Source organism: Sturnus vulgaris, chromosome 25 (assembly GCF_052056855.1).
Source record: "Sturnus vulgaris isolate bStuVul1 chromosome 25, bStuVul1.hap1, whole genome shotgun sequence".
NCBI classification, from domain to species: Eukaryota; Metazoa; Chordata; class Aves; order Passeriformes; family Sturnidae; genus Sturnus; species Sturnus vulgaris.
The window spans coordinates 6,954,995-6,982,576 of NC_142267.1; the positions used below are offsets into that span (position 1 = coordinate 6,954,995).

General features: G+C 56.1%; 2 protein-coding genes across 2 annotated transcripts; one reads left to right on the top strand and one right to left on the bottom strand.

Moving 5' to 3' along the window:
- Positions 1–108: 108 nt before the first annotated feature.
- On the bottom strand, positions 109–12,048 carry LOC106860547 (protein-arginine deiminase type-1-like). Its single transcript, XM_014888434.2, has 16 exons — positions 11,957–12,048; positions 9,435–9,609; positions 8,761–8,830; positions 7,411–7,472; positions 6,425–6,542; positions 6,221–6,346; positions 5,428–5,603; positions 5,248–5,351; positions 4,521–4,644; positions 3,775–3,882; positions 3,540–3,691; positions 1,797–1,941; positions 1,346–1,439; positions 942–1,021; positions 517–642; positions 109–437 (listed from the first exon to the last, which is right to left on the bottom strand). The coding sequence occupies exons 1-16, from the start codon at positions 12,046–12,048 to the stop codon at positions 204–206; spliced, it is 1,986 nt and encodes a 661-aa protein (XP_014743920.1). The 3' UTR covers positions 109–203.
- On the top strand, positions 12,047–27,271 carry LOC106860545 (protein-arginine deiminase type-2). Its single transcript, XM_088178562.1, has 17 exons — positions 12,047–12,133; positions 16,214–16,482; positions 18,066–18,252; positions 18,330–18,399; positions 18,550–18,611; positions 18,692–18,809; positions 19,338–19,463; positions 21,134–21,312; positions 21,477–21,580; positions 21,707–21,818; positions 21,890–21,997; positions 24,044–24,195; positions 24,456–24,600; positions 25,115–25,208; positions 25,936–26,021; positions 26,151–26,279; positions 26,945–27,271. The coding sequence occupies exons 1-17, from the start codon at positions 12,047–12,049 to the stop codon at positions 27,176–27,178; spliced, it is 2,262 nt and encodes a 753-aa protein (XP_088034688.1). The 3' UTR covers positions 27,179–27,271.
- The last annotated feature ends 311 nt before the right edge of the window (positions 27,272–27,582 follow it).

Sequence of the window (27,582 nt, forward strand, 5' to 3'; positions counted from 1 at the left end):
CTCCCCACCAGCCCCAAACCAAACCCCCTGCCCAAAACCAGGCTACAAACGGGATTCTCACGCCGGGAGCGGAGGAGAGAAGGACGAAAGACGGGGAAGCGCTGCCCCCTCAGTCCGTGAAGCTTTATTGGCCAAACCCGTGCTTTGGGTGCTTTTCCAGCGCAGGAAATGCACCTTCCCCTGTAGGACCCTGCCCAGGGGGCTCAGGGCACCACGTGCCACCACTTGAAGGCGAAGGGCTTGCGGCGCACGTTGGTGCCGCAGTGCACGTCCCCCGACAGGACGTGGTAGGAGAAGAAGTCGTCGATGAAGGTGCAGGAGAGGCCCAGCGGCTCCAGCAGCTCCCGGACCCGCTGCTCCAGGCAGCAGCGCCCGCCCACCACGGGCCCGAAGGGTTTGGGGATGCCCAGGTGCCGGCCCAGCACCAGCATGTTCACCTGGAACAGCGCCGACATTGCGACACGGATCGGGGCCAGGGTTTAGGGTCGGGGCAGAGTTGCGGGATCAGGGTCTCACCATGTCCGGGAACAGAGCGTCGGCGCGGGAGTTGGTGAGGATGAAGAGCTGTGGGATATCCACGATGTCCTGCTCGCTCAGCCCCAGCTCCTGCTTCAGCAGGTCGCGGTTCCAATCGATGCAGCGCTGCGGGAAGGAGCTGGAACTGCCATCCCCACCCACGGGCCCTTGAGGATCCTGCCTGCATCCCACCCCATCCCCGGGAACAACCTCCCACTCCACCCCACCCCATCCCGACCTCCAACCCTCTCCCAACCTCCCACCCCATCCTCTCCCTTCACCTGCCACCTCTGTGTCCCTTGGGGCATCTCCCTCTCCTCGCCCACTCCGGCCATTCCCCAGGACCCCCAGACCCCGTCCCTGCCCCCAGGGATCCCCCTGGACTGGAGGAGCGGGAATCCCCCGGATCAGGGATCCCCACCCACCTGCACGTGCCGGTTGTCGCTGCGCAGGGACTCGTCCGCCAGGATCTCGTCGATGCTTCTCTTCTCAGTGCCCTTCAGCCCTGGGGACAGCGTGGGATAGTGAGGGACAGCAGGGATGGGCACTGGAGATGGACAGAGGGGATGGACAGTAGGATGGACAGCGGGGTGGGATGGATAGAGGGATGGACAATGAGATGGGACAACGGGAAGGGACAGCAGGAGGGACAGTGGGGATGGACAGTAGAGATGGACACGGGAATGGACAGCACAGCGGGGATGGACAGTGGTGATGAACAGTGAGGATGAACACTGGGATGGACACTGGGAATGGACAGCAGGAAGGGGGCACCAGGAAGGGACAGCAGGAATGCCATCCCTCAGGGATGTCCTCAGCCACTCCTCACCAATGAACTGCGTGGCCTCCCCGTGGCCCTGCTGCTGCTTCTCCTTGAAGAGTTTGTAGCAGGCGTTGGGACTGGCCAGGAGCAGCCGGAATCCCTGCGGGACAGAGCCCGGGGGTCACCCCTGAATGTGGGGGGGATAAAACACCCCAGAGTCTGGCTGGGAGGCACCAAATCCAACCCTGGGTCATGGATGCCCACAGTGATCCCAAATCCGTCCCCAGGCTATGAGATGCACACAGAGATCCCAAATACAGCCCTGGGGCCATAGGCTGACCACGGTGATCCCAAATCCAGCAGTGGGGCCATGGGATGCCCATGGAGATCCCAAATCCAGCCCTCTGGGCCACCCCAAAGGGGCTCCATCCCCCAGAGAACCCGGAAGGACAGACAGCTGAAAAAGGGGATTTTTGGGGTGTTGCCAAGAGCCATGGGGAGGCTCTGGGGTCGGCACCTTCCTGTCGAGGGCAGGGACGAAGGTGAGGAACTCGTCCACGTGGCCCACGCTGAGCCACTCGGAGTAAACCTCGAGCGGCGCCTGCACCGTCTGCGCGAACAGGAAATCCCGCACGGCCCGACACATCCTGCGGCCCGACGCCCTGCAGGGACCGGGACAGGGACAGGGACAGCGCAGTGGGCACCGCTGCCCGACACAGAAACCATCCCTGGCACAAAATTCACTCCCCGGCACAAAATCTGCTCCCCTACCCCAAAACTCACTCCCCTCAAAATTTACCTCCCTTCCCCAAAATTCGCTCTCCTCAAAAATTCACTCCTTCGCCCAAAATTCACTCCCCTTCCTCAAATCTTGCTTCCCAGCCCAAAATTCGCCCCCTTTCCCAAAATTTGCTCCCCTCTCCAAAACTCGCTCTCCTTCCCAGAATTCACTCCCTTCCCCAAAATTCACCCCCTAACAGCATCAAAAATTTCATTTTTATCCTGGGAACAGGCTGGAAGTGCCCCAAGCTGTATTACAGACATCCACATATTTAAATACATATAATCACAAAAATAATAGATTGTTCTACTTTCATATAGATTTATCTGCCTAATAGCCCAATTATGTATCATTATGTCTGTTCTATATTAATATATCGCTGTGTTGTATATGAAGTGCATTAATATATGCACATTGTATAAATATATATTGCTAAATCCCTGTATTATATAAATATATAAATATAAATATGTATTACTAGTCCCTGTATTATCTATACTAAACCCCTACATTATATAAATATATAATACTAAATCCCTATCTTATAAAAATATATAACTAGATCCGATATTATATAAATATATCAATATATCTCCCTATATTTTAGATAAATACACGGATATATCCCTATATTATATAAAAAGTGTGTTAATATATACATGTTATATAAATATATAATGCTAGATCTCTATCTTCTATAAATATATAGTATAAATATATATTACTAGATCCTTCTATTATATAAATACATGAACGTATCTCCCTGTATTTTGGATAAATCCATTAATTTATCCCCATATTTTCCCCATCTCCAGGCCGTGTCTATCCATAGGGATTGGATCATTCCCTGCCCTGTCCCGCTTTGGGCTGAGCTCTTCCCATCCCTGTGATTCCCAAATCCCAAATTTTCTCAGCCAGAACCGGCTGGGGAAGACGTTAATTAAATCCCTGGTAATGAGGGATAATGACGGCCCCAGTGGGGCTGGGAAATCCCATTTTCCTGCCTCTGGAAGCAGCGAGCCCCCGGCTGGGACCCGACGGTTTTTTGGGGTCAGAGCAGGCGGGATTGGGTGAGGGAGTTGTTTTTTTCCGGAAAATGCGCTCCTTTGTGGAGGGTTTCTGCAGGGAGCTTTGTTCCCGCGGGGCTGCCAAGCACCGCCTGCCCTGGGCACAACAATTCCCGGTTATTCGGGATTTCACCCTTTCCTGGGCTCCCCCGCTCCTCTCCGAAAAGAACAAATCCAAGCGCAGGATAGGGGGAAAACGGGGGAAAAACCGGGAAAACAGGGGAAAACCGGGAAAATGGGAAAATGAAAAAAACGGGAAAACGGGAGCGGCGGCCGGGTTTTGTGCGGGTCGGAGGAGCAGCCGGGGGGTTGCCTGTAAAATCTGGGGTTTGGTGGGGTCGGCCCCGGGTGTTTTTCCTCCGAGAGGTTCCCGAGGGACGGTTTGGGAGCTGCGGAGCGAGGGGAGCCTCACCAGGGCAGGGGGCTGCCGATGAGGATCCGCCCCAGAGGGTACTCCTTGCCCCGCACCGTCACCGGCGGGCTCACGTCCAGGTTCCCGAAGGAGTCCAGGCTGGTCACGCTCTTCCCGGGGGGCTCCCGGGTCACGTAGCCGAAATCCGGGCCCTGGAAAAGAGGGAAGAGGTGCCAAGGATGTCCCGTGCGGGGATTTTGGATGGGGAAAGGCTGATTTCAATGCAAGGACACACCAGGATCTTCTTAAAAGCGAAATCCTTCAGGCCTCTGTTCCTGGGAGAGTCGAAGACCACGGGGAAGGTTTTGTGTGGAGCTTCCACGTAGCCGAACTCCAGCTCATCCTGTGGGAAGGAGAGGAGGAGGAGGAGGAGGAAGACGCTGGAGGGTGATAGGAATCTCCACCAGGGATGTGGGGAAGGTGGGGCAGGAAATGGGGCGAGGCTGGCAAAGCCCAGCCTAAACCACCGGGGAGGCTCCTGCCCGGCCCTACAGAGTGACGCCACAGCCACGGTGTCCCCTTGGGGTCTCCCTGGCACTGGGACCCTCCTGCCCGGCCCCGCGGGGTCTCTCTTTCAATGGGGCCCCCTCGTACAATGAGGTCACTCCCGAGGTGTCCCTTGGGTCCCTCTTCCAAAGCACCACGGGGACCCTTCTGTAAAAGGGACCCCTTGCAATGTCCCACAGGGTCCCTTTGGCAATGGGGTCCCTCATGCAGTGTCCCCACAGGGTCTCCTCTCTCACTGGGGTGCCCCTGGCAGTGGCCCCTCCTGCCCAGCCCCACGGGGTCCCTGTCCCGACGAGGTCCCTTTCCCGGTGTCCCCCGTGTTCCTGGTGCCAGGCCGGGCTCCCTGGGCATTGTCCCCCTCCGTGCCACCCCCGGCAGCATTCCCTGTGCCTCAGTCCCCGTTCCCTGCTCCGTCCCCTGGCATTCCAGGTGCTGTCCTAGCCAAGGGTGACACTCCTGTGCCCGGGGGCCGACCTGGATCCAGCGGTCGCTGCGCGTGTCCTGCTCCGAGCACACAGTCAGTTTGCAGTTGGCTTTGCTCAGCAGCGCCCGCAGCCCCTCCAGGAAAGCTGCGTTGGAATCCGAGCCCTGCTTGATGCTGGGGGGACAGAGGAGGAACCGGGTCTGCGATGGGGATCACAGGGAGCCCCCAAAACCCCGGCCCCGCAGCTCGCTCCTCATTCCTGAACAGCCTGGGCAACATTTCCATGTGGGATTGGACCTGGAGAGGGAACTGCAGCCTTTGTGGGGTGGCACCTGGAGAGGGAACTGCAGCCTTTTTCCTTAGGATTTAAACACCCTGGGCAACATTCCTGCATGGAGCTGGACTTGGAAAAGGCCCTCCAGCATTTCTCCTTGGGATCTAAATGCCCTGGGCAGCATTCCTGAATGGGATTGAACCTGGAGAGGGAGCTCCAGCTTTTGTGGGATTGAACCTGGAGAGCAAACTGCAGTCTTTCTCCTTGGGATTCAAACACCCTGGGCAACATTCCTGCATGGGAATGGACCTGGAAAGAGAACTCCAGCCTTTCTCCTTGGGATGGAAATGACTCCCACAGCTCCAGCTGGCTCCCTTCCCAAACCCTCCCAGTCGGGAATGCCTAAGCCTGGCTCTCCTACGGCCCCACAGAGTCAGGAAGGGTCAGGAACTCCTCTCTGGAGAGTCCCCCAGGGCAGGACATGGCGGGGACACCCCTCCTACCTGCAGACAAACACCTCCAGGGGCTGCTGGGTGTTGGGCGTCATTATCCAGGGCGCCACGCGGAACACCACGGTGTCCGTGAAGATCGGCGTGCCCGGCGAGTCCTGATGGAGCCAAAACGGAGTTTGGGATCTCTACCATGGGGGATTTGTTGGGGGCTGGGTGCCCGACCCCCCGTACCTTATGGGGCACCTCCAGCAGGCTGGCGCTGAAGGACACGAGGCCGCTGAAGCCCCGGTCGGGGAACGCCAGCCCCTCCACGTAGAAGGTGCTGTCCCCGTGGCCGGCGTGCTCCAGCACGTAGGAGAGCTTGTCTGGCCCCAGCACGGGCTTGTAGAGCGGGTGGGCATCACCACCTGGAGAACCCCGCATTCCCACCCTGAAATCAGCAGCCAGGAGAACCCCATATTCCCACAGCCTGCCCACAGGGGACACAGCAGCAGCAGCAGGAGGTGGCTAGTGCCCGAGGGTGGCAGAGGAGCCACCTCCTCTTCCTCCTCCTCCCTGGGGAACACGCCTGATCTTCCTGGGACAAAGAGGGCTCCGTCCCCTGGGGTCCAGCCCTTTCAAGGTGCGTGGCTCCAGCTGAGGATCTAATGACACCCTTGGCTCCCCGGACCTGATTTTCGGTGTGGAGCTGCCAGGGATCCAACCGTTCAAAGGCAAAGGCGCTGCCCAACGGGATGGGCTGCTTGGCTGCTTGGATCCCTGCCCGAGCCAAAACAGTGCCAGGAGCCACCTGGGGGGTTCCCGTGCCATGGGAATGCCAAAATTCCAGCAACCTCGTTGGGAAAAGCTTCTTCGGAGCCTTCTCCTCCTTGACTTTTCCCATATAGCCCCACCTTGTGCAACAGCCGAAGAGCTTTGGGGGTAAAAGGGTGATTACAGCAAAGAGAGGTGCCCCAATGAACAAAAGCTGTGGGGTTGGCTCGTCTTGGGGTCACGCAGGGGTATTGGGGACAGAGGTACTCACGGACAGTGTGGAAAACCCGCACTTTGTCCGCGTCGCTTTCGGGGACGTGCAGCACCACCGAGTACTCAGCGAAGATGGCGCTGGGTCCCTGGGTCCGCAGCAGCATCACCGACATGTCCTGGAGGTCTGCGGGACACGGGGGACATGGAGGGAGGGCATGGCAGCGGGGAAGCCCCCAAGGAGCCCCTCGGGGTCCCAGCCCACCTGCCGGGGTTCGTATGTCCGCCTGGTCGCTGTCCGTGCCCCCTGTGCCAGGGCTGTCCCGGTCACAGTTCACCAACAGCACGGCCCCTTGGCCGTCCGGGCCCCACGTCCACTTGGCCTGGAGGAGAAGCACCAAGAGGGGACAGGAGCAGGATTTCCCCCATCCCCATGCTCGGAGGAGAACCCGACCATGCCACGAGGAGACACCAGTGCTGCTCCAAACCACTCCATTCTCAACGGCCCCTCCAAACCACCCCATTCCCAACAGCAGCTCCAAACCATCCCATTCCCAATGGCCCCTCCAAACCACCCCATTCCCAACAGCAGCTCCAAACCATCCCATTCCCAATGGCCCCTCCAAACCACCCCGTTCCCAACATCCCCTCCAAATCATCCCGTTCCCAACGGCCCCTCCAAACCACCCCATTCCCATTGGCAGCTCCCAACCACCCCATTCCCAACAGCAGCTCCCAGCAGGGCCTGCACGGACTGTTCTGAGATTTTATCTCTCAATGAGGCTGGAAGTGCCTGCAGCCTCGCCTGGACACAGCTGCAGCGTTTCTGGAATCTCAGCCCATCTCGATAACCAATTTGTGCTGCTGATCGGGCTGCGGTTAATTAGCCCAGCCTAAGTGCCTTGGCACTTGCAGATGTGTGGCCAAAGGGGGAAATCTCCTGCTGTTTGCTCAACTCAGTCAGCAGCACCTTTGGGGCCCAGAAAGGAAAAGAAAAGAGAAAGGAAAAGGAAGAGAAAGGGAAGGGAAAGGGAAGGGAAGAAAAAAGGGAAGGAAAAGCAGAGGTTCCTCAGGGCCCGGCTGGAGCTGCAGGAGATTTTGGTATGGAATAGGAAAATAAATCCTTTTCCTTCTCAATTAGTAGGCTGGACTGCTCGCCTTCACACAGACACCACCCAAGTCTCTGTACCTCCTGGACATTTTCCAGGAAGAGGCCAGCGATGGATCCGCCCTCCCATAGCCTCTCCTTACCTTGTCCTTGCCCTTGCTCTTCACCCGGCCGCTCCGGCTCCAGTCCACGTCCAGGGACACCTCTGGAACAGTGAGAGGGGAGGAAGCCACGGGCAGGGGACGAGCTCTGGGTGCTGTTTTGGGCTTCTCCTTGGCACCATGACGCCACACCAGCCCCACCTCATCCCCCCAGACCTGCTCCAGACCCAGTGATTCCAATGAAGCAGAAGAAAATCCAACTCAACAGCCTTGCCATGACTTTCCCTCTTTGATCTCCAGCTGTCTCCTGTCATTTTGGTTCCTCCTAGCAGGGACATCCCCTGGCAGATTTTACCTTTTCACAGTATTTTTTAATGTTTTCATGGCAGATTTTATGTTTTCACCAATTTCCTATTGACTGTCCTGTCTTACACGAAGCCAAAACATGCTGATGGAGGCACAAAAACACATTTTCACCATGGTTGAGCAAGTAATTCCTAGGAAATCTGAGAAGGACTTCCTTTCACAGAGCTCTTCTTGTCTCAAATTTCTGCCTCTGCTGCAGAGATTTACCGGTGACCTCATCCAAACCCCACCTCAATCCTAACCCAAGAACTCCTCTGATGGGATACACAAGGTGTGGAAAACACAGGGATGGAGGCAGAGATTGTTCCCTTGGGGCAGAGAGGACGGCGTGGAAAAGCTGGGAGGGAAACTCGAAATCTAACCAAGAGAAGAACATTTGGAAGGCAAAACCCCTGTGGCCAGTGATGGCCCCAGCTGGCTCCAGTGGGGGACGTGGGAAACCTTCAGCCTCTCCAGGGGCAATTTTGAAAGGTGTGGACATGACTTAAGGACACAGGTCTGACTGTCATGTGAACACTTCAGAAAATCCCAAATTTAGGGTAATTAATCCATCCAAGTGGAGGCTTCTGCACCCAGACCGGTTGTCTAGACTCCCTTTGTAGTCAGCAGGGGAGAGCAGGTATTTGGAGGGAATGATTCACCTCACCCTAAACTCCTGAAATAGGTCAGGCACCGCTTTGGTGCCGATTCCTCACCCCTCGCTGCCGCAAAGGAGGCACTGGCCAGAGCTGGGTGAGGAGATCTCGGAGATCTCCCATGGATCCTCTTCTTCCAGAGGAACCTCCTGGGCAGGCCCAGGAGGATGCTCTGTGCACACCCTGGGTGGGGACACAGCTCAGCCTCCATCTCTCCCGCACCATATAAGGCAGTGTTTAATTAATCGCGTTTTAATTATTTCCCTCTTGCTCGTCAGCATCAGTGAACACCCAAACCTTTATTGCCTGTGGCCCCCCAGGAATTCCAGCCTCACGGATCCAGCCAGATCCCAAGAGACCAGGAATTCCTGGAGCCTTGGTGAGCACCTACCAACACAGGTGAGGTACAGCCAGGCCACCGCTAGCTCATGGCCCTCGCGGTCGTAGTAGGAGATCTTCACCTGCAGAGACATCCCCACACTGTGACCCATGGGGTGGAGATCTCCACACTGTGACCCACACCCCATGGGTGGAGATCCCCACATCATGACCCACACCCCACGGGCTGGATGGATCTCCATCCCCACACTGTGACCCACACCCTGGGATGGATGGAGATCCCCCACACTGTGAGCTACACCCCACCAGGCTTGCGGGATATCCGCATTCCCAGGATCCCAGAATGAGCTGGGAAGGGCCCCGCAAGGATCACCAATTCAACCTCTGCCTTCCCACCCAGTCAGGCCCCCGCAGGTCCATCCCAGCCATTCTCCATGAATCACAATTCATTTGAACCCTCTGTGCCAGCTCCAGCACAAAATCAGGCATGGAAAAAGCCAAACTTGGGATATTTTTTGCTGACTTTTGCAACAGCCGTGATGTCACCATTCAGGCACCAAGTGGGGCCTTCTCCTTCTGGGTTTCATTTCTCGTCAGTTGCAATTACACAACTCTGCTCGACTTTCTCGCAGGAAACCCACCCTGGTGCCAGCAGGGTAATTTACTCAGAAATCCTCGAGTTTCCCAGGAAATTTCCCCAGTTTGGGCATATGAGCAGCACCTGACCTGGTTGTCATCGACAGTCCTGCTGGTGACATCAATGGTCACCACCACCTCGATGTCGGGATCCAGGGGCCACCGGGCGTCCGTGGTGGGCTTTGTGGTGGGGCTGTGGAGCATGTGCACCGTCACGGCCGGTGTGGCGTGCACGTCAAAGAATGCGGCACCTCTCGGGGTGGACCTGCAACAGAGCAACCTTGGGTCAGAGACCACGGGAGCCAAATGCGAAAACCTGGAATTAAACCCAGCCACGACTGGGCAGGAAGGGCCCAGAGACCGTCGCTGGGTGATGAAATGGTCCCTGGAGTTCCACATGTGGGATCTCTGTGACGGCGTTGAGCAAGCCCAGCTCCCACTGCAGCTCCGGCACGTCCGGCGTTCATCCCACATCCAGCCTCCCTCCGCAACAGTGAGAAATTCCCAGAATTTCAGTGTCCCGTGACAAAACCCCAGCCGGGGAAGGAAATTATTTCCATGCCAACCACGCATGGAGCTGGGTGTTGTGGGAGCACCCCGTGACCCGAGGGATGCTCGGGCTGGAGTGGAGCCTGGATCCGGGCACGCACGCCCGGCTCCTTGACATCCTCAGGAGCCTTTGAAGTGCTGCTCCCTGCTCATTACAGCCCCGGCAGCTCCGACCTGCTCCCGCCTCCCCCGGCTGCGTCTCAGGGGGAACCAGGTGGGAATTTCGGCAGCGAGAACATAAAAAGCCCAACATCAAAACCCCACCGCAGCAGGGATTTATCCCTGGTGTTGCTCTTGGCACAGTGTACCCCGTGCCTGCAGCAGCTTCTGAGGAGATTGAGGCATTCCCTGGGCTTGGCATCCCCACCCGGAACACCCCACAAAGCCCTGGATCCTGGAACACCCCACAAAGCTGTGGATCTCGGAACACCCTGCAAAGCCATGGATCCGGTGAACACCGGGATCCCAATGTCCAGATTTGGGATACCAGTGTCCCTAGATCTCAGATTTAGGATCTCAGTCCCTAAATCCTAGATTTGGAATCCCAATTTCCCCAGATCCCAGATTTGGGATCTCAATGTTCCATGGGTTTGTGGCCCTGCCACCTCAGCAGCGCCGTCCAATTCCCAACGAGATCCACGTTCTGCCCCAAACAGCCCAAAACTGATGCATCCATCACTAAATTTCCCCCAGCTGGTAATCCCCAGGAATAAAATGATCTCATTTTTCAGCTGGAAGAGCTTCCATCATCTGCTGTTTGGGCCCACAGCTCAAATTTGTTACCAAGAAGCCAAATTACCCTATTTGGGGGCTCTGACTCTATGTGTAAATAATAGGACTGAGAGGGCTTTGAGTCCAAAAGCAAAAAAATTGCAGATAATGGATTTTCTACATTCCTGTCTGAATGAGGGGGGACATGAGGCCGTTTTAGGGCAGCCAAAGCTCTCGGAGGGGACAATGGCACATCCTGGCCCGGCTCCAGCGCTCCATCCCAATAATTGCCCAAATGCGATGCCGACCGGCCAGGCCTGCGTTCTCTGTCATTATAAATGTGATTTATTAAATAATGACACTGTGACAGCAGGGCAGGGACAGCCTCCTATCTGCCCAGTAAAACCACCCCATGTTTAATTCTGGAAAAATCCCTTTTCCTGGCACTGCCTGTGCACGGCTGCCACTGGATTTTTTCTGCCTGAGCCACACATTTTATTCCTCCTCCCGTTTTAGCTCCAAGTTGCTCATCTTGAATTGCTCTTGCCCAATGTTTTTAGAGCCAGAAATAGACCCGGGCTTATCCAGGGTGTGCTCGGGCTTTGACACCAAAGCATCCTGGCCCAGATCCGTTGTGACACCTCAAGCCAACATCCTGCCTTTGGATGAGCTCCCTGTGGGGCATCATCCCCAAAAACAGAATTTGGGGGTGAAGTCCCCATGGGACATCATTGCCTAAAACACACAGTGGGACATCATCCCCTAAAGCAGAACTTGGGGTGAGTTTCCTGTGGGACATCATCGCCTAAAACAGATTTCGGGGTGAGTTTCCTGTGGGACATCATCGCCTAAAGCAGACCTTTGATGAGCTCCCCATGGGCATCATCCCCTCAAGCACACCCAGCGGGACCTGCCCCTCCAAACCTGGGTGAACTCCTGACGAGCTCCAAGTCCCTCACCACCCATTTCTCCTCCAAACCCATCCCAAATCCCAGCAGCTCCATGGAAAACACTGAGATGTCCCAATCCTGAGCAAACCCATCCCAAATCCCAGCAGCACCATGGAAAACACTGAGATGTCCCAATCCTGAGCAAACCCATCCCAAATCCTGGCAGCTCCGTGGAATGCACCGGGATGCCCCAAGCCTGAGCAAACCATCCCAAATTGGGGAAAGAAATAGGCTGGAATTGGGGGAAGGGTCTGGGATTGAGGCAACCAAGAGGCTGGGATTGGGGGAAAGAGGATGGAATTGAGGAAGGGGTCTGGGACTGGGGGAACAAGGAGACTGGGATTGGGGAAAAGAGGCTGGGATTGGGGAAGGAAAGATCCCTGCCGCAATCCCAGGCCTTACCGGCGCGTGTCCAGGAAGACCTCGGTGCCCAGCACACAGACGCTGCGGGCAGCGTGGCTGGTGGACATGGACACAACGTGACGCGGGGCCATGGTGAGCCAGGCACGGCCGCATGGGCAGGGAGCTCCGCCGGCTGTGCAGGGAAACCAGCAGGACTGGATTAAAAGGCTCGGGAAGGTAACTCCTCCTTCCCGGGATGACGGGGTTCGGCCAGGGGACCCTGGTTCCACCTCCATCCCGAGATGGAGGTGATAGGGCAGCCCTGGGGTGGCTCCAGGGGGACACGAGATGAGAGCCAGCCCTGCTGGATGCTCCTCAGTGGTAGTTTGGGGTTAATTCCCCTCTTTTTGTTCCTCCCCAGCTCCATCTCAAACCCCGGGGTTCATGCATTAAACATTCCCGCTCCCCCGGCAGCACAGGGTGGTTGTTTGGTGTTATTACAATGCTGTCATTAAAACCGGACATTTTCTTTAAAACACTCCAAATTTTCCAGCCGGCCTCTCTCAGCACGGCTGAGTCACGGCCCCGGCTGCAGCAGCTGGGCCATGCCTGAATACAGCTGAACAAAAGGAAATGTTTGCTCAGGTCGGTCCTTCCCATCCCAACCATCCCGAGGACGAGGACGGGGCAGGGAGAACTGGTTATGGAGCAGGCAAGGAAGGGGAGAACACCAACAGCCAACAACCAGAGGCCTCCCGAGGAAATTCAAACTCCTCTGTGTCTCGAGGTTCAGGGGAGTGGAGGGTTTTCAGGCCAAAATCCCACGGAAAAGATCCTCTTTGCTGGAAGGTGTCTGTCCCGCAGATATCCATCGATCTCTGGGCCGTCCCATCCCAGAGATTTGCCTGCCCACGAGCTGGGAAACCCGGCTGGAGTGGGAGGGAGTCCCTGACAGCAGGGAGCAGCTCCAGAGTGTCCCTGTGCCACACAGTTCATCCCAGGGAACAGAGGGAGCAGCTCCAGAGTGTCCCTGTGCCACACAGCTCATCCCCCAGGAATGGGACGAGTGGGATGTGTTTGGGACAGGGAATGGGAAGGATGAGATGTTCTCAGGATAGGGAATGGGAAGGAGGGTCTGGGAAGGGACAAACCCCTGTGAGGAGCAGCAGGAAAAGGCCCAGGGGAGCCGGGCAGGGCTCAGAGAAGCTGAAGCCATCACTGCACTGAGCTGCACGTCCTTAGCTGCAGGAGCAGGGAATTCCCTGTGGGATTGAACTGCTGGGATGAGCCCAGCCAGGCTCTGGAAAGAGCTCCAGGAAAGGAGCTCAGGAAAGGGGAAAGTGCTCTGGGAAAGGGGAAAGGCCTCAAAGGGGCTCAGGAAAGGAGAAAGGGCTCCCTCCCAGTTTAACTGCTGCAACACCCAGCTTCGTGTCTCGTACCCCAGAACAGCTTCAGTAACTTGAGGAGCAGCCAGGATGCTCCAGCAGGGAACACTGGTGGCATTTCCATGCTCTCCCAGGCCTCACTCACTGGAACTTTTGGATAAAACCCCATTTTCCACACACAAATTCCTGCTGGGAATGGTGTTGGCTCTCTAGGCCTTCCTGGGGAGCACGAGCCCTGAGCTGGAGTGGCCCCACAGCAGCGTCCCAGCAGAGCCGCGGGCTGGGCTCCCCACCAGAGGCTGCTGGTTGCACTGGTTTGCACTGGGCAGGGGCCGGGGCCATGCCCTGAGCCTGCTCGGCTGGTTTGGGGCTGGACAGGAACACCCCTGAGGCCGGGGGAGTGGGATTGGGGCACTCTGGAATCCGCAGGGAGGGGAGTTCGGCACTGCCAGGAGCACTGCAGGAGCTGGGATGGCTGTGCTCCCCAGAATCCAGCAGGATCACATCCCTGGGCACAGGAGGGGACACAGGGCCCAAACCTTTCAGGGCTGGGATGTCTGTGCTCCCCAAAATCCAGTAGGATCACATCCCTGGGCACGGGGATGAACCTTCCAGGGCTGGGATGTCTGTACTCTCCCAAATCCAGAGGGATCACATCCCTCAGCACAGGGATGAACCTTGCAGGGCTGGGTGGGTTTTGTGGCTCAGTCCCAGCCCTTTCTGAGCCTCTGCAGATCTCACCCAGCCCCAAACCCCTGGAGTTTTGGGTGGAACCTGTGCTCCCTCCTCTTCCTCCTCCACCTGCCATCAGCTCCGACGTGCCGTGCTAGGGGACAGGAGGGTTTGGAGTCACCTGGCCCAGCCAGAGCTGAGCGCTTCTCCCTAATTACAGCTTGTCCTGGGAAAGTGGCACATGACGGACGGGATCCCACCTGACCATCACAGCCAGGAGCTGGGCAGCCTGTTCTGGGGGCTGCCTTTGGCTTTCCCCCAATTCCAGCCTCCATCCTTCCCCAGTGCCAGCCCCTTTTCCCCAATTCCAGCCCGTTCCAAACCCCCCTTAAACCAGACACGACCCCCAGGAACAGCTGGATCCCTGCGGGGCGTCGCTCCTCGCCCATCCTGCAGCACCACTCTGCCAAGGAAAGTTTGATAATCTCTCTAAGACGATAATTACAGCTCGTTAATTACCCCTCGTTAATTACCCTGCATGCAGATTGCAGGCAGGAATCTTTGAGCCGTGTCAACCTAATTACCTGCAGCAGGGCGAGACATGGAACCAGCTATCAAAGCCCGCCGGGCTTGGCTGGGCTTGGGCTTCTGGAGGTTTCTTTGGGCCTCTGTGGGTTTCTTTAGGTTTTATTTGGGTTTATTTTGGTTTTCTTTAGGGTTCCGTTAGGTTCTCTTTCTGATTCTTTTGGTTTTCTTAAGGTTTCTTTAGGTTTATTTAAGATTTGCTTTAGATTTCTTTAGGTTTTCTTTTAGGTTTTTTTTAGGTTTATTTAGGTTCTTTAGGTTTTATTTCGGTTTCTTTAGGTTTTCTTAAGGTTTCTTTGGGTTTTCTTTTGGCTCCACCACTCCAGATTGGCAGCGAGGATTTGCATCCCCCATCCCACCTGGGAGCCATCTTCTGCTCTGCCCCACAGATCTCCTGCTGTGTTCCAGCTCTGCCCCATAAACTCACCCCCCCAGCCCCAGCACAGTCCCGGCTGTGCCCCAGCGCCTCCATCCCGAATTCGGCCAGGAACGGGCACGGCCGCGCATGGGAACGTGTTGGCACCACCTGAACGCGAAGGGGCAGCCCGGAGGGCTCCGGGGAACATTCCCCTCCTACTCCCTGGAATTCCGTGCCTGCGGCCGGAAGGACCCCCGGACCCCCGAGCGGGCATGCAGGGAGAGCTAATCTCCGAGCTGCAGCTTCGGGAAAGCCCTCGGGAATGGCGCTGTTCTCAAACCCCAGGCTGGGATCTGCTCCCAGCTCCTGGGAATTCACCGGCAAACCGCGATAGATCCAGGGATAAACCAGGATCCCTCCCGATCACAGCCGCGGGATATCTCCATGGAAAAACCGAATTCCAGTGGAAATGATCCCAATTCCAGTGGAAATGAACCCCATTAACTCAGATTCCCTGTTTTGCCAGCCCTGAACTTCCCAGCTCCTTGTCTGCATGCTCATCCGGGATATTCCTCACCAGAATCCCGGAATTATTTGGGCTGGAAGGGCTTTAAATCCCACCCCATTCCCCCTCATTCCATTGGGGGATTCCAGGGAGAGGATGATCCCTATAAATACCAGGAACATGCATCACCAAGGAGGGAAGCCGGGGCTGGAAAAGGGAAGCCCGAAAGGGATGGAAATAAGGAACATCCACCTGAGCTCTGCTGTTGCTCGCTAATTGCTTGTGGCTTCCAGGATCTGGGGCAGCAGTTTGGGCTGGAAAATGAATATTTAGCCGGGTGTTAATAAACGACGCAAGCCCCGCGTGGGCGGGAATCGCTCCCGAGCGGCCCGGGGTGACAAAACCAGCTCCGAGCTCGCTTTAGCAGCCACTGCTTCCCATTTCCCTTTGAAAATAAGCAGGAGGGGGGGAAAATGGAGACTTCTGCTCTTGCCTCAGGGCTGGCAAAGCGGGAGCACGCAGGGATTTTCCCTAGAGAGCAGAAAGAGGGGGTGAAATGCACCCCAGGGATGCGGCCAGATCCCAAAACGCCGCAAATCCTCCTTGGGGATCCCGGGTTGGGGTCAGGGAGGAGAGGAGGGACCGGGAGCTGGGGACAGCTGGGGGAGCTCCTTGCCCAGGTCTGGGAGCCGGCCAGGCCTGGGGCCAGCTGCCCTCCCTCTCTCCATCCCTGTTCCTCGCTGTCCATCCACCCCTGTCCATCTCTGTCCATTCCTCCCTGTCCATCTCTGTCCCTCCCTCCCTCCCCCCAGACCATTTTCAGAGCTTTCCGAGGTCCAGCCCAGCCGCCCCCTCGCTCCGATTGTCATCCCAGCCCCGCTAGCCCCGTGAGGAGGAGGAGGAGGGAGCCCGGGCCGGGGGAAGGAACAGCAGTGACTAAGGGCTGTGCGGGGCAGGTCCCGGTGCCGGTGCCCATGGCCGGGGAGATGCCGGGGGAGCCCCGCACGCTGCGGCTGCAGCACGGGAACCGCATCGAGGCCCTGTGCGTGCTGGGCGGCCACGTCCGCGCCGACGTGTTCGGGTGAGAGGGACCCCAAAACTCCCCTTCCTCTTCCACCTTTCTCCTGTTTTGCCTTCTGCAAATCCCTGCTCCTCATTTTTCCTCCTGTTTTCCCAAACCCCGCAGCTGTTGGGCAGCGACATCCATGCCGATGTCCATGGATGAGTAGGACCCCCAGGAAACTTCCTTTCCTCCTCCTCCATCTTTCTCCTCACCTTTCAACCCTTTTTTTCCCTCTGAGAATCCTGGCTCCTCATTTTCGCTTTTACAAATCCCTGCTCCTCCTCTTTCTTCCTGCTTTCCCAAACCCAACAGCTGCTGGGCAGCTACACCGATGTCCACAGATGAGTGGGACCCTCAAAACTTCCTTTCCACCTTCACCTTTCTCCCCACCTCTCCCCCGGTTTATCCCTCTGGGAATCCCTGTTCCTCGTTTTTCCATCTGCTTCCCCAAACCCCACAGCCCCGACACCGTTTTGATGCAATTTGTGGGCAAAACCCTCCCCGGGCTTTGCAGAGCTGCACAAATCCCTGGAAAGCTTTGACCATGCCTGGATTTGCCCCAGTCTGACCCGCTGGGGTCAGCAGATCTAGAGGCACCTCGAGGAGCTGCTGGAGAGCAGAGGGATGAGCAGGAGCCAGGGGAGGGACTGCAAAATTAGGGAACAACACAAAATCTCACGACCAAAACCTTGGGAAAGTGGGAAATCCCCACAGAGCAAACCCCGCTTCCCTAAAACAAACCCAACGCTGAACTTGGGGAATTGTTTCCCCCAAGGGAAAAAGAAGGTGAAAAGCTCATTCCAGCTGGATTCTGGTCGGTGCTGCTGTTGCAAATCCCAGCCTCGATATTCAAGACAAGCAGTGCAGTCCCAGCTCCCCTGGCACGTCTCCAGACCAAATCCTTTCCCAGCGGGATCCCCAGATCCAAGCAACCAGGAAACTAAACCAGTTTTTCTATGTGTAATTAAAAGCAATTTAAGGATTTAATGAACACCCAAGCGGGAGCAAAGGAGTGCTCGGATTTCATCCCCCCTTGCCAAGGGTGCGGGTTTGGTGGGACTGGTGGCATCCAAGAAACCTGATCAATGCAAGCTCTCAGATATCGGGGCAAAGAGCCCAAAAATAATAACCTGGAAAGGCAGGGAAATTTGGGAAAAGGAGCCAAGAGAGGGGAAGAGCAAGGGCACATCGGACTGGGAGCACGGCAGCACTGACAGCTTTGGGGCTGGATAAAACCCCCCAGAAATGAGAGTTCTCCTTGGAAAAGCCTCTCAGAGGGATGGCCACAGTGTTTTGAGGAGTTGTTAAACACTGGGCTGGAAAAAAACAGGGATTTCTGCATGGAAGTGGGAAGCCAGTTTGGTTGGGATTATTAGAGATCCTTACCCACAGCGATGTCTGCAAACACTTATGGGACTAGACTGGCCCTAAACCCGGGCTAATTCCAGTTCCCGAGCAGGAGCAGGGCAGGAAGGTGCCAGCAGTGAGCGTGAAGACGCCAGCGTGCCCGGTCTTGGCCACGCTCCGGGCAGTGAATGAATCCCGGTGGGAACGCTGCGCTGGCCCTGAAAATCCCTCAAAATTCTGGGTGTTTCTGGCAGGGCGGCTCCCGCCGGGGCCGTGGCCTTTGGCGTGAAGCACACCGAGGGGGTCAGCGTGGACGTGCTGTTCCGCGGCCGCGCCGAGCCCGAGGCCGTGTCCGGAGCCAGCACGCGGTGGCCGCTGGACGAAGGGACGGTGCTGAGGTTCAGCATGAGCCGGGCCAGCTCCGAGGTCAACGACAACAAGGTGAGGAGGGGGATCTTGGGAGTGGGACTCCACAGAGGGAGAACATCCTGCCCCAACATGGGGTTTGGGGTTCACAGGTCACCGTCAGCTTTTACGCAGATGGAGGGAAGCCCATCAACCAAGCCGGGGTGTTCCTCACAGGTGTTGGTGAGTCCGGAGCTCCAGGAGTCCATCCTTGTCCCCTGTGCCTGGAGCAGAGGCAGGGATGGGGACAGCAAAGCCAGGTTTGCTGGGTCTGAGGGTTTGGCAGCCAAGCCCTTTACCCTGCCTGGGGATGAGGCAACTCTGTCCCCGCAGGGATCTCCCTGGACGTGGATGCGGATCGGGATGGGGTGGTGGAAAAGAACAGCCCCAACAAGGTACTCCAGCCCCCCCCACCCCATGGAACATCCACAGGCTCAGTGGATCCTGAGCTCACTGAGCCCCAGGGGTGCTTTAGGCAAGCTGGGCCTGGGGACCAGAGGGACACGGGGCCATCCTGCTGGTCAGCTGTGACAAGGAGTTCCCCTTCATTCCGCCCTCCGACTGCGACAGCGAGCAGGTGTTCAACAGGGAAGGTAACAGCTCCCCAAATGCCCTGCCCCCAAATCCCCATTGTCCCCTCTCTGTGACCTTTCCTGAGAGGGACCCAGCCCAGCACCCAGGTCAGGACCCAGCTGCTCCCCACCAGCTGCTGAGCAAGCTTCCCACGTGGGAATTTCTGTGGAATTAATGCCGCGCCAACTCACTGGAGCCAGGCAGGGCTGGGGAACGGCTGCGGTTCCAGGGCTGGCTCAGCGCGGGCCAGGGATGCTCCACGCAGGTGAGAGGAGCACGGGGTGAGGCACGAGGCCGGCAGCCAGGAATCCACCCACCCGTTCCTGGAAAACCCAGCCCACGCAGCATTCCGAGGTCACGGACTGGCCGTGCCAGGGATGGGCAGGGAGAAGGGAAAAGGGCATTTGGGTCACAGCCCACAGGAACAAGCTCTGGTTTGCCAGGGTGCCCAGGCTGGTGGCAAAGGAAGAGCAGGTTTCTTGGGAAGGAGACCCAAACCCCCAGAGGAACATGGAGAACACTACCCGATTTGTTTTGTTTGCCCCCAGATCTGCTGGACATGGCTCAGATGGTGCTGAGGACAGAGGGGCCCCAGCGCCTGCCCCGGGGCTATGAAATCATCCTCTCTGTGTCTGTCAATGACGCTGACAAAGTTGGGGTCTTCCATGTGCAGAGTAAGGCCTTCCTCAGCTCTTCCAGCTCCCCTTCCTCCTCTGTCTCTTTCTCCTTTTCCCCTTCCTTCTCTTCCTCTTCTCCTTCTTCCTCTCCCCTTTCCTCCTTTTTCCCTTCTTCCTCTTCCTTTTCCTCGTCTGCCTCTTCCTCCTCTTCCCCTTCCTCCTTTCCCCTTCCTCCTCTGCCTCTTCCTCCCATTCCTCTTTCTCCTCTCCCCCTTTATTTTCTGCCCCTTCCTCCTCTTCCTGTTCTTCCTCTTCCCCTTCCTCCTCCTTCCTGATGACTTTGAGGTCCCCACAAGCCCTTCCCTTCCCATCTCTGGCCTTGTCCTCTCCATGCCCTTCAGACCATGCCTCCAGCATCCCTTCCCCACTTCCCCCCATCTTTCCCTCTTTTCCATCAGGTGGAAAACTCTGGGGGTGAACAAGCAGAGGGAGGGGGACACAAAGGCCATGCAGCAAAGGAGTGGCTGCAAACAGCCTGGTGTGGTTTTTTTAAAAAGGGGGGATTTAAATATAAATAACGTTTGTTTGGCTACCTGAGAACTGAACAGGTGAAGGGGCTGGGAAGTGAAAATGAGGAAAGAGAAGCTGCTTTTGGCCCATTTTCCTCCAGCTGGGTGAGTTCAGCTCCATCTCCTGGCTCCCAGGAGAGCCCAGGGACGTAAGGCCGACCATGCCCAAGGAAATCCACCTGCTGGTTCTGTTTTGGGGTAAAAAGAGGGAGAATAAATCTCAGGAAGTGCTGGGTAACAGAGCCCACTGCTGCAAACTTCATGTGGTTTGGGGTTCTTTCCTTTTTTCCTCTGTTTTTAAATTGTTTATTTTTCTGGTTCCTGCTTCCCCAGTGTTTCTCACTCCTGGTGGGTTAAACAAAGAGGGGGTAAAGAGATAAATGCAGGTGTTTTTCCAGAAAATTGAATCATCTCCATTAAAAATAACAATAAATAAGGAGATAAATTGGGATTTTTTACAGAAAATGGAATTTCCATTAAAAACAAGGATAAATAGAGAGATAAATTGGGATGTTTTTTCAGATTATGGAATAATTCCCAGCTGCCAGCAGGGCTGGGGTGTTAAACTGGAGGTCACCCAGCTGCTTTATCCATGCCAGCAGCACGCTCCAGAGCACATCTCCTCATCCCTCACTGTGGGCACCAGGATTTATTTTCTGGGAATGAAATCCTTCACCCAGGCAGGAATGTGCTGTGGAGGAGCTCGGGCTCATAACTCCATGCAGGGGGAGTCCAGAGCATTGTCCTCCTGTGGAGGGGCAGAAACTCAATGAGAGCATTTCCCAAGGGCTGCTCTATCCAAAAAAATACCGGCCAGTGGCATGTCCCCTCGTCCCTCTTGTCCATGACAAAATTCCAACTCCCTCAACTCCTGCTTCAAGGGGTCTCACACCTGGATCTCCTCAGGGATCTGATCTCAGCCATCCCCTAGAAATGCACCCCAAAAACACACAGGGAGCCTCAGGGAAAGCTGTGCTCCCTCCACCCCAGCGTCTCCAAACACCCTTGGTTTCAAAATGGAATTTCTGGGTGGAAGCACCCCCAGATCTCCCTGCTCCATTTTCCCAACCCTGTTGAGCATGGGAGCTCTTTGCCCGAAGAAACGGGTGAATAATCCCGATGAACCTGGGGATTTGCCCGTGTTCCCGTTCCTGGCAGATCCCTTCTTCGGGCAGCGCTATGTGCAGGTGCTGGGCCGCAGGAAGCTCTTCCACGCCGTGCCCTACCCTGGCGGCGCCGCTGAGCTCGGCTTCTTCGTGGAGGGGCTGCGCTTCCCCGACGAGACCTTCTCCGGGCTGGTGTCCATCCACGTCAGCCTCCTGGAGCCGCTGGCCGAGGTCGGGAACCTCCGGGAACTCCCGGGAACCGGGCAGGTGGGAGGCTGCACCCAGGAGATTGGGATGGTGCCGGAATAGAGAGCAATCCCATTAACCAATCCCAAAAATTACTTCAGGGAAGGGTGTCTGGGGGAACGTCTCTGATTTCTGCTTGGCTCCCTCAGGGCATCCCTCACTCACCGATCTTCACGGACACTGTGGTGTTCCGAGTGGCTCCATGGATCATGACCCCCAACACCCTGGCTCCGGTGAACCTCTTCGTGTGCAGGTACAGGTGGTGCTTCCTCAGCCCCACTGGTCCTGGGGCCAGGCTGGGAACGGGCTGGGAGCAGGGAATTGCCATCCTTTCCACCCCTTTCCACCCCTTTCCACCCCTTTCCATCCTCTCCTCCAGCATGAAGGACAACTACCTGTTCACCAAGGAGATCCAGAGCCTGGTGGCCAAGGCCAGCTGCAAGCTGAAGGTTTGCTTCGGCTACATCAACCGTGGTGACCGCTGGATGCAGGTAGGGGGGCTCCAAAAACCGGGAAAACCCTTCCACGCTGGTGCCCCACGTGGGATTTCCTCCCTTCCCAGGATGAGATCAGGCTTGGCTACACCCACGCTCCCCACAACAGCTTCCCAGTGGTGCTGGACTCCCCTCGGGAGAGAGGGATGGAGCAACTCCCCGTCAAGGAGCTGCTGGTGAGTAGAAGGTTCCCTGCATTCCCTGCAGAGAAGCTCCTGGGGTCCACACCCAGCTCCTGTTTCCATTTCCAGAATCCTCCTTGCCCACGGCTTCATGCATGCCTGGAAATTGCCTGGAAAATGAGAGCAGCATGCAGATTCCCTCCCAGCCACTTCCAGCCTCATCCCCTCATCCCTCATCCCAGCCCTCTGGAAAAGCTCTGATCCAGAGGGGAGTGGAGGAGCCAACACCCCTGGGAATGAAAGGCTCCTGCCAAGCTCTAGGATGGGATTTCTCCCCTCAAGCATCCCAGGGATGAGTTGCGTTTTCCTTTCCTCCTCCATGCCTGGGAATATCTCAGCTGCTTCCGAGGGGAAGTGGGTGAGGGTCAGTTTACTTCCTCAGAAGAGAGCAGGGTGCAGCCAGTGGCAGGAACATCCCTGTGGGCTCCTTGGCCAAGGAAAAGGGCCAGAGCAAACCTGGGATCGGGCATTTTGGGAGAGCCCAGAATGGAAAAAAGCTGGATTGGACGATCCCTTGGAGATACCCCCACTGGGGAAGGGCAGGACACCCCCAGGCAGCCATGGAGTCACTGTCCCCAACTCCCAGACAGGAGCTGGAGCAGCCCCATCCCCAGCAGGAACTGGGGACAAGGACAAATCCCAGCTTTTGTCCCTCTGGGGAGAGCTAGGGGCTTTCAGGAGTGCTGAAATCCATCATTTCTCATGCCTGACATGGGAACATCCAGTCCTGGATTCATCCAGTGAATCTGCCAGGTGGTTGCACGGATCTGCCCTCTTTAGGAATTGCCCTGCCTCGTATTTAGGGCAGCAATTTCAGCCTTGGGAGCTGCTAACACATTATCCTCCAATTTCTGCTTTGAAGCCTTCCCTAATCCTCAGCCCGACCTTTCCAATCTCATTTTCCAACTAGGAATACTTAGGCTGACGCCATGGGCACGGGTCAAACCCTGAGCCCCTGGAAACCCATGCCAGGGAAAAAGGAGACGGGAGGGAATTATCCCCTCAAAATCAGGGTGGAACTGATAGGACTTGAATGTGACCTGCAAACCTGGGATGAACTAGAGCCCTGACAGTTGAAACCGGGCAGGCCCCATGGTTTTATTAAACTGAAATGAGTTGGGAGCAGGTGGCTCATGCTCAGGCCCTCCCTCAGCACCCAGGGAAAAAGGGATCTGATCTCAGCCATCCCCCAGAAATGCACCCCAAAAACGCATGGGGAGCCTCAGGGAAAGCTGTGCTCCCTCCATCCCAGCATCTCCAAACATTCTTGGTTTCAAAATGGAATTTCTGGGTGGAAGCACCCCCAGATCTCCCTGCTTACTTTCTCCAACCTGTATATTTGGGTTATCCCTATGGAAACCCAAGCCTGATAAGTGACTGGGATTTAACTCAAACCTCAGGGACACCTGATCTCATCCCAGGGGCTGCCGTGTGCTCCAGGCCTGTGTCAACTCCAACCGGGGCACAGGGAAAATGGAATTTTGGTCCCATCTCTGCCGTTTTTGTCGTGTTTTTAACGCTCCCTCAGGCTTTGGCATGCAGAGCTGAGCGCTAATTACCCCTGCACACACAGATCCTCCTATCTCAGATATATTAAGTCCTGGAAATCAGGGCTTAAGCAGGATTTAAGTGCCGTGCAGCCCTTGGGGTGGCTCTTAGCCCAGGGCAGAGTCACCCTTGGGGGCTGGAGTTCACCTCCTCCCAGAGGCAGCCAGGAACTTTGCTCTGGGCTGCCTAATTGGCTTAATGTGGACACTTAAACCTTGGCTTAATGTGAACATTTAAACCTTGGCTGGGGAGAACAGAGGAGATCTGGTCTGGTTTAATGTGGACACTTAAACCTTGGCTGGGGATGACAGAAGAGATCTGGTCCCAGCTCCAGGGCTCTGCTCCTGGCTTGTCCCGTTTTTTCCTGCCCCTCCGTGACCCTGAGACCTTTCTCCTCCTGCCTTTCCTGTCCCCTTGTTGTCGCTGTGCTCCCACACAGGAGGACAAAACCACAGAAGCAGCAGGAGCTCAGGGCACTTCCTCTTTGCCCAGGGCCCCGATTTCGGCTATGTGCACAAGGAGCCCCTCTTTGAGGCCGTGGCCAGCCTGGACTCCTTTGGGAATGTGGAGGTCAGCCCACCCGTGTCCGTGGCTGGCAAGGAGTATCCTTTGGGAAGGATCCTCATTGGCAGCAGCTTCCCTGCGTAAGAGAGGGGGGAAATGCGTATTTGGGAGCAAAGCACCCTGAAATACCACCAAACTCGGGGTAATTGGGTTAATCAGCCACTGCCTGAGGAAGGTGGTGCCTCCCAGGTTCCTCCACCTCAGTGGCAGTTTATATCCGAGCATCCAGGCAGATGTTGACGGGAATGTCCCCCCAGTCAGAGTGTCCAGGCAGATGTTGATGGGAATGTCCCCTCAATCAGAGTGTCCAGGCAGGTGTTGATGGGAATTTTCCCCCCAGATCCGCAGGCCGCAGGATGACCAGGCTGGTGCGGGATTTCCTCTGTGCCCAGCACGTCCAGGCCCCTGTGGAACTCTACTCTGACTGGCTGGCCGTGGGCAAAGTCAACGAGTTTGTCACCTTTGTCCCCACCTCTGACAAAAAGGTACTCCCAGACCCCCCATGCTGCCCCGGGCTCCTCCTCCAGGTCACCAATGTTGCTGGGAAAACCCCGGAGTTCCTTCCTTTGCCACCCCCAGCCAGTGTTTGCTTGGGTTTCATTCCTCACCCCAAAAGGAGGGATGTGAGCACAAAAAAAGAGATTTGCTGGCCTATTAATGAACGTAAATAGAAGGGAAAAGATACCTGCAAAGGTATCCAAGAAATTCCAGTCTTAAGATTCCTAGGGGTTTGCAGCAGCTCAGCATCTCCCAGAGCTTTTCAGAACATTTCCCTATCTTGTGCTTTCCTGTTTCTGACACGACTTTCCCCTCAAGGAAACCAAGCCTTGACCTGGATGTCTCAAAAGGGAATACTTAGGCCTCCAAACCCTCCATGGGTTAAACGAGGCACTAGATAACAGCAAAGACTCCCGATTTTAAAAGTTTCAGCTCAGGTGTTTGCAGAAGTGAGTCCCTGGGGCTGCAGGGCCGCAGCTCACCCCAGCCGTGTTCCCGCAGCGATTCCGGATGCTGCTGGCCAGTCCAGCTGCCTGCTACCGGCTCTTCCGTGAGAAGCAGAAGGAGGGACAGGGAGAAGCCACCATGTTCAAAGGCAAGGGGACACAGCCGGGGCCACGCAGGGACATTTTCCCTGCTGGGTGTCCTTCAGCAGGATGCCTGCTCGCCGCCCCCAGCCTCCTCCAGCCCTATTTCGGGAAAGTGAGTGGGATGGGAGGGATAAAGGCCTCTGCATGGAGGGGATATTTGCTGCCCAGGATTGAGCCTCTGAAAATGCCAACAGAGCTCCAGCACGGAGCAGGACAACTGGCAGCTCTAGTGTCCCCCTAGATTAGCACCAGGCTTTTTCCTTTTCATTGTGATTTTGATCCCTGAAGGGGTCAGGAGAAGGTCTCCATATCTCCAAGGATATGGAGCTCCAGCATGGGGCAGGACAACCAGCAGCTCTCCTGTCCAGATTAGAACTGTTTTTTTTCCCTTTCATTGTGATTTTTGATCCACGACGGGGTTGGAAGAAGGTCTCCATATCTCCAGGGGTTCTTCTGGTCACTGAGAGGACCCAGCTGTCCCCAGACCAGGGGTGACCCCATAGAAGGGAATGCTCTGGAGAAATTCAGTGGATTCCCATGGGCAGGAGGATGGATGACAGGACTTTTCCAATGCACTTCCCAAGTGGCAGAGATTTCCTCCCCGCAGCTTCCCAAACTTTGACCCCAGCCTCAGGAAACTCTGATTTTGGGGGCTTTTCCCATCTCTGTTGCCTACCTCAAGCCAGGCTCCTGCCATTGCTGCTGCATTTTGAGGGCATTTTGCGTGTTTAGGGTACTCAGGGACTGACACCAAGCGTGTCACCATCAACAAGGTGCTCTCCAACGAGGTCCTGGCGCAGCAGAACCAGTACGTGCAGGTAATCCCCGACACTCCGGGTCACAACCTCTATTTCTGGCAGCGACCACCCCAGCGTGGCACAAACCCCTCCCCGTGGCAGGGAGTGGTGGAATTTGGGTCCCTCTCTGCTCTGCTCCATCCCCTGCAGCGCTGCATCGACTGGAACAGGGATATCCTCAAGAAGGAGCTGGGCTTGCTGGAGGAGGACATAATCGACCTGCCAGCCCTCTTCAAGCTGGACAAGCAGGGCAAAGCTGTTCCCTACTTCCCCAACACAGTAAGCGGGGGTTCCCACCCTCGGGTCCTCCCCAAAAAACAGTTCAGCCAACCAGGATGAGTCCCCAGAGTTTTCCTGAAAAAGAAAAATCAGCTGTCTAGAAAAGGGAAAGATTTCCAGGATAAACACAGGCATAACACATTTCGGTGGCTTAGGGGGTTTGAGGCAAAACACTTTCAAAGTGGTGAAATTGCAAGGTGAGAGGCATATTTTCCCCAAAGTTTTCCCCCCCAAAAAAACCCCAGCTGTCTAGAGAAAGGAAATATTTCCAGCCAGGCATGGATAAACACAGATCTAACACAGCTTGGTGGCTTTGTGGTGCTTGCAGTGGGGTTTTGAAAAAAAGTGGTGAAATTGCAAGTGGTGAGGCATGTTTTAATGATAAAAAAAGGAGGAATTCTGCAGGATTTGAAATCCTGAGGGAGGGCAGCTGTGAAAAGTGGTGCAGAGGAGGGTGGTCAACATCTTTCCTTTGACTTCATCCATCCCGACACTACTGGTGTCACCCCACTGATCACCATGATCGACCCAGCCATCCCCAAGCCCTTCAGTGTCACCCATTCTGATGCTGCTGTCCCCTGGTGTCACCATGATCGACCTGGCCATCCCCAAGCCCTTCAGTGTCACCCATTCTGATGCTGCTGTCCCCCGGTGTCACCTCACAGGTCACCATGATCGTCCTGGCCAAGGACCTGGGCATCCCCAAGCCGTTTGGCCCCATGGCGGGCGGCGAGTGCTGCCTGGAGCGGTGGATCCGCGCGCTGCTGGAGCCGCTGGGGCTGCGCTGCCGCTTCCTGGAGGACGTGGCCTCGTACCACGGCAGCCTGGGCGAGGTGCGCTGCGGCACCAGCGTCCAGCGCCGGCCCTTCGCCTTCAAGTGGTGGCACTTCACGCCATAGCCAGGCCTCCTCTCTCTCCTCTTCCTCCTCCTTCTCCCTCTGTCTTTGCCCTCAGTGTGTGTTGCTTGTGATTCGCCTAATAAATGGATTTGCTGTGAGGAAAAAGCTGGGGAATTAAATAGTTGTGGGGAATATCTGGGAGGGAAGCGCTCAGAGGGGTGAGGAGGGGTTGGGGTGTTACTGAAATCTTCCAAAATTGTCTCTAACACTGTTTTTGTAGTGTTGGTGAGTCCAGAGTCACTTTATTCTCAGCCAGGGTTTGTATGTGGCTGACAGAGCTCCAACATCCACATCAACACAAAATGTTTTCATTTATTCGCACATTTTTAACAAAGAAATTGCTGGTCATGGGTTCTAACTGATAGGCATTCTGTCCACAATTGGTTATTGATTTCTCACTCTTC

Bases quoted from the DNA above. Each gene is read 5' to 3' on its own strand.
- LOC106860545 (XM_088178562.1), top strand. From the start codon at position 12,047: ATGGTGAGCCAGGCACGGCCGCATGGGCAGGGAGCTCCGCCGGCTGTG. The intron at 21,581-21,706 runs GTACAGGTGGTG...CCTCTCCTCCAG, and splicing joins GTGAACCTCTTCGTGTGCAG to CATGAAGGACAACTACCTGT. The intron at 24,196-24,455 runs GTAAGAGAGGGG...TTTTCCCCCCAG, and splicing joins ATTGGCAGCAGCTTCCCTGC to ATCCGCAGGCCGCAGGATGA.
- LOC106860547 (XM_014888434.2), bottom strand. From the start codon at position 12,048: ATGGCCCCGCGTCACGTTGTGTCCATGTCCACCAGCCACGCTGCCCGC. The intron at 4,645-5,247 runs GTAGGAGGGGTG...CTGTCCCCCCAG, and splicing joins CTGGAGGTGTTTGTCTGCAG to CATCAAGCAGGGCTCGGATT. The intron at 438-516 runs GTGAGACCCTGA...GCGCTGTTCCAG, and splicing joins ACGCTCTGTTCCCGGACATG to GTGAACATGCTGGTGCTGGG.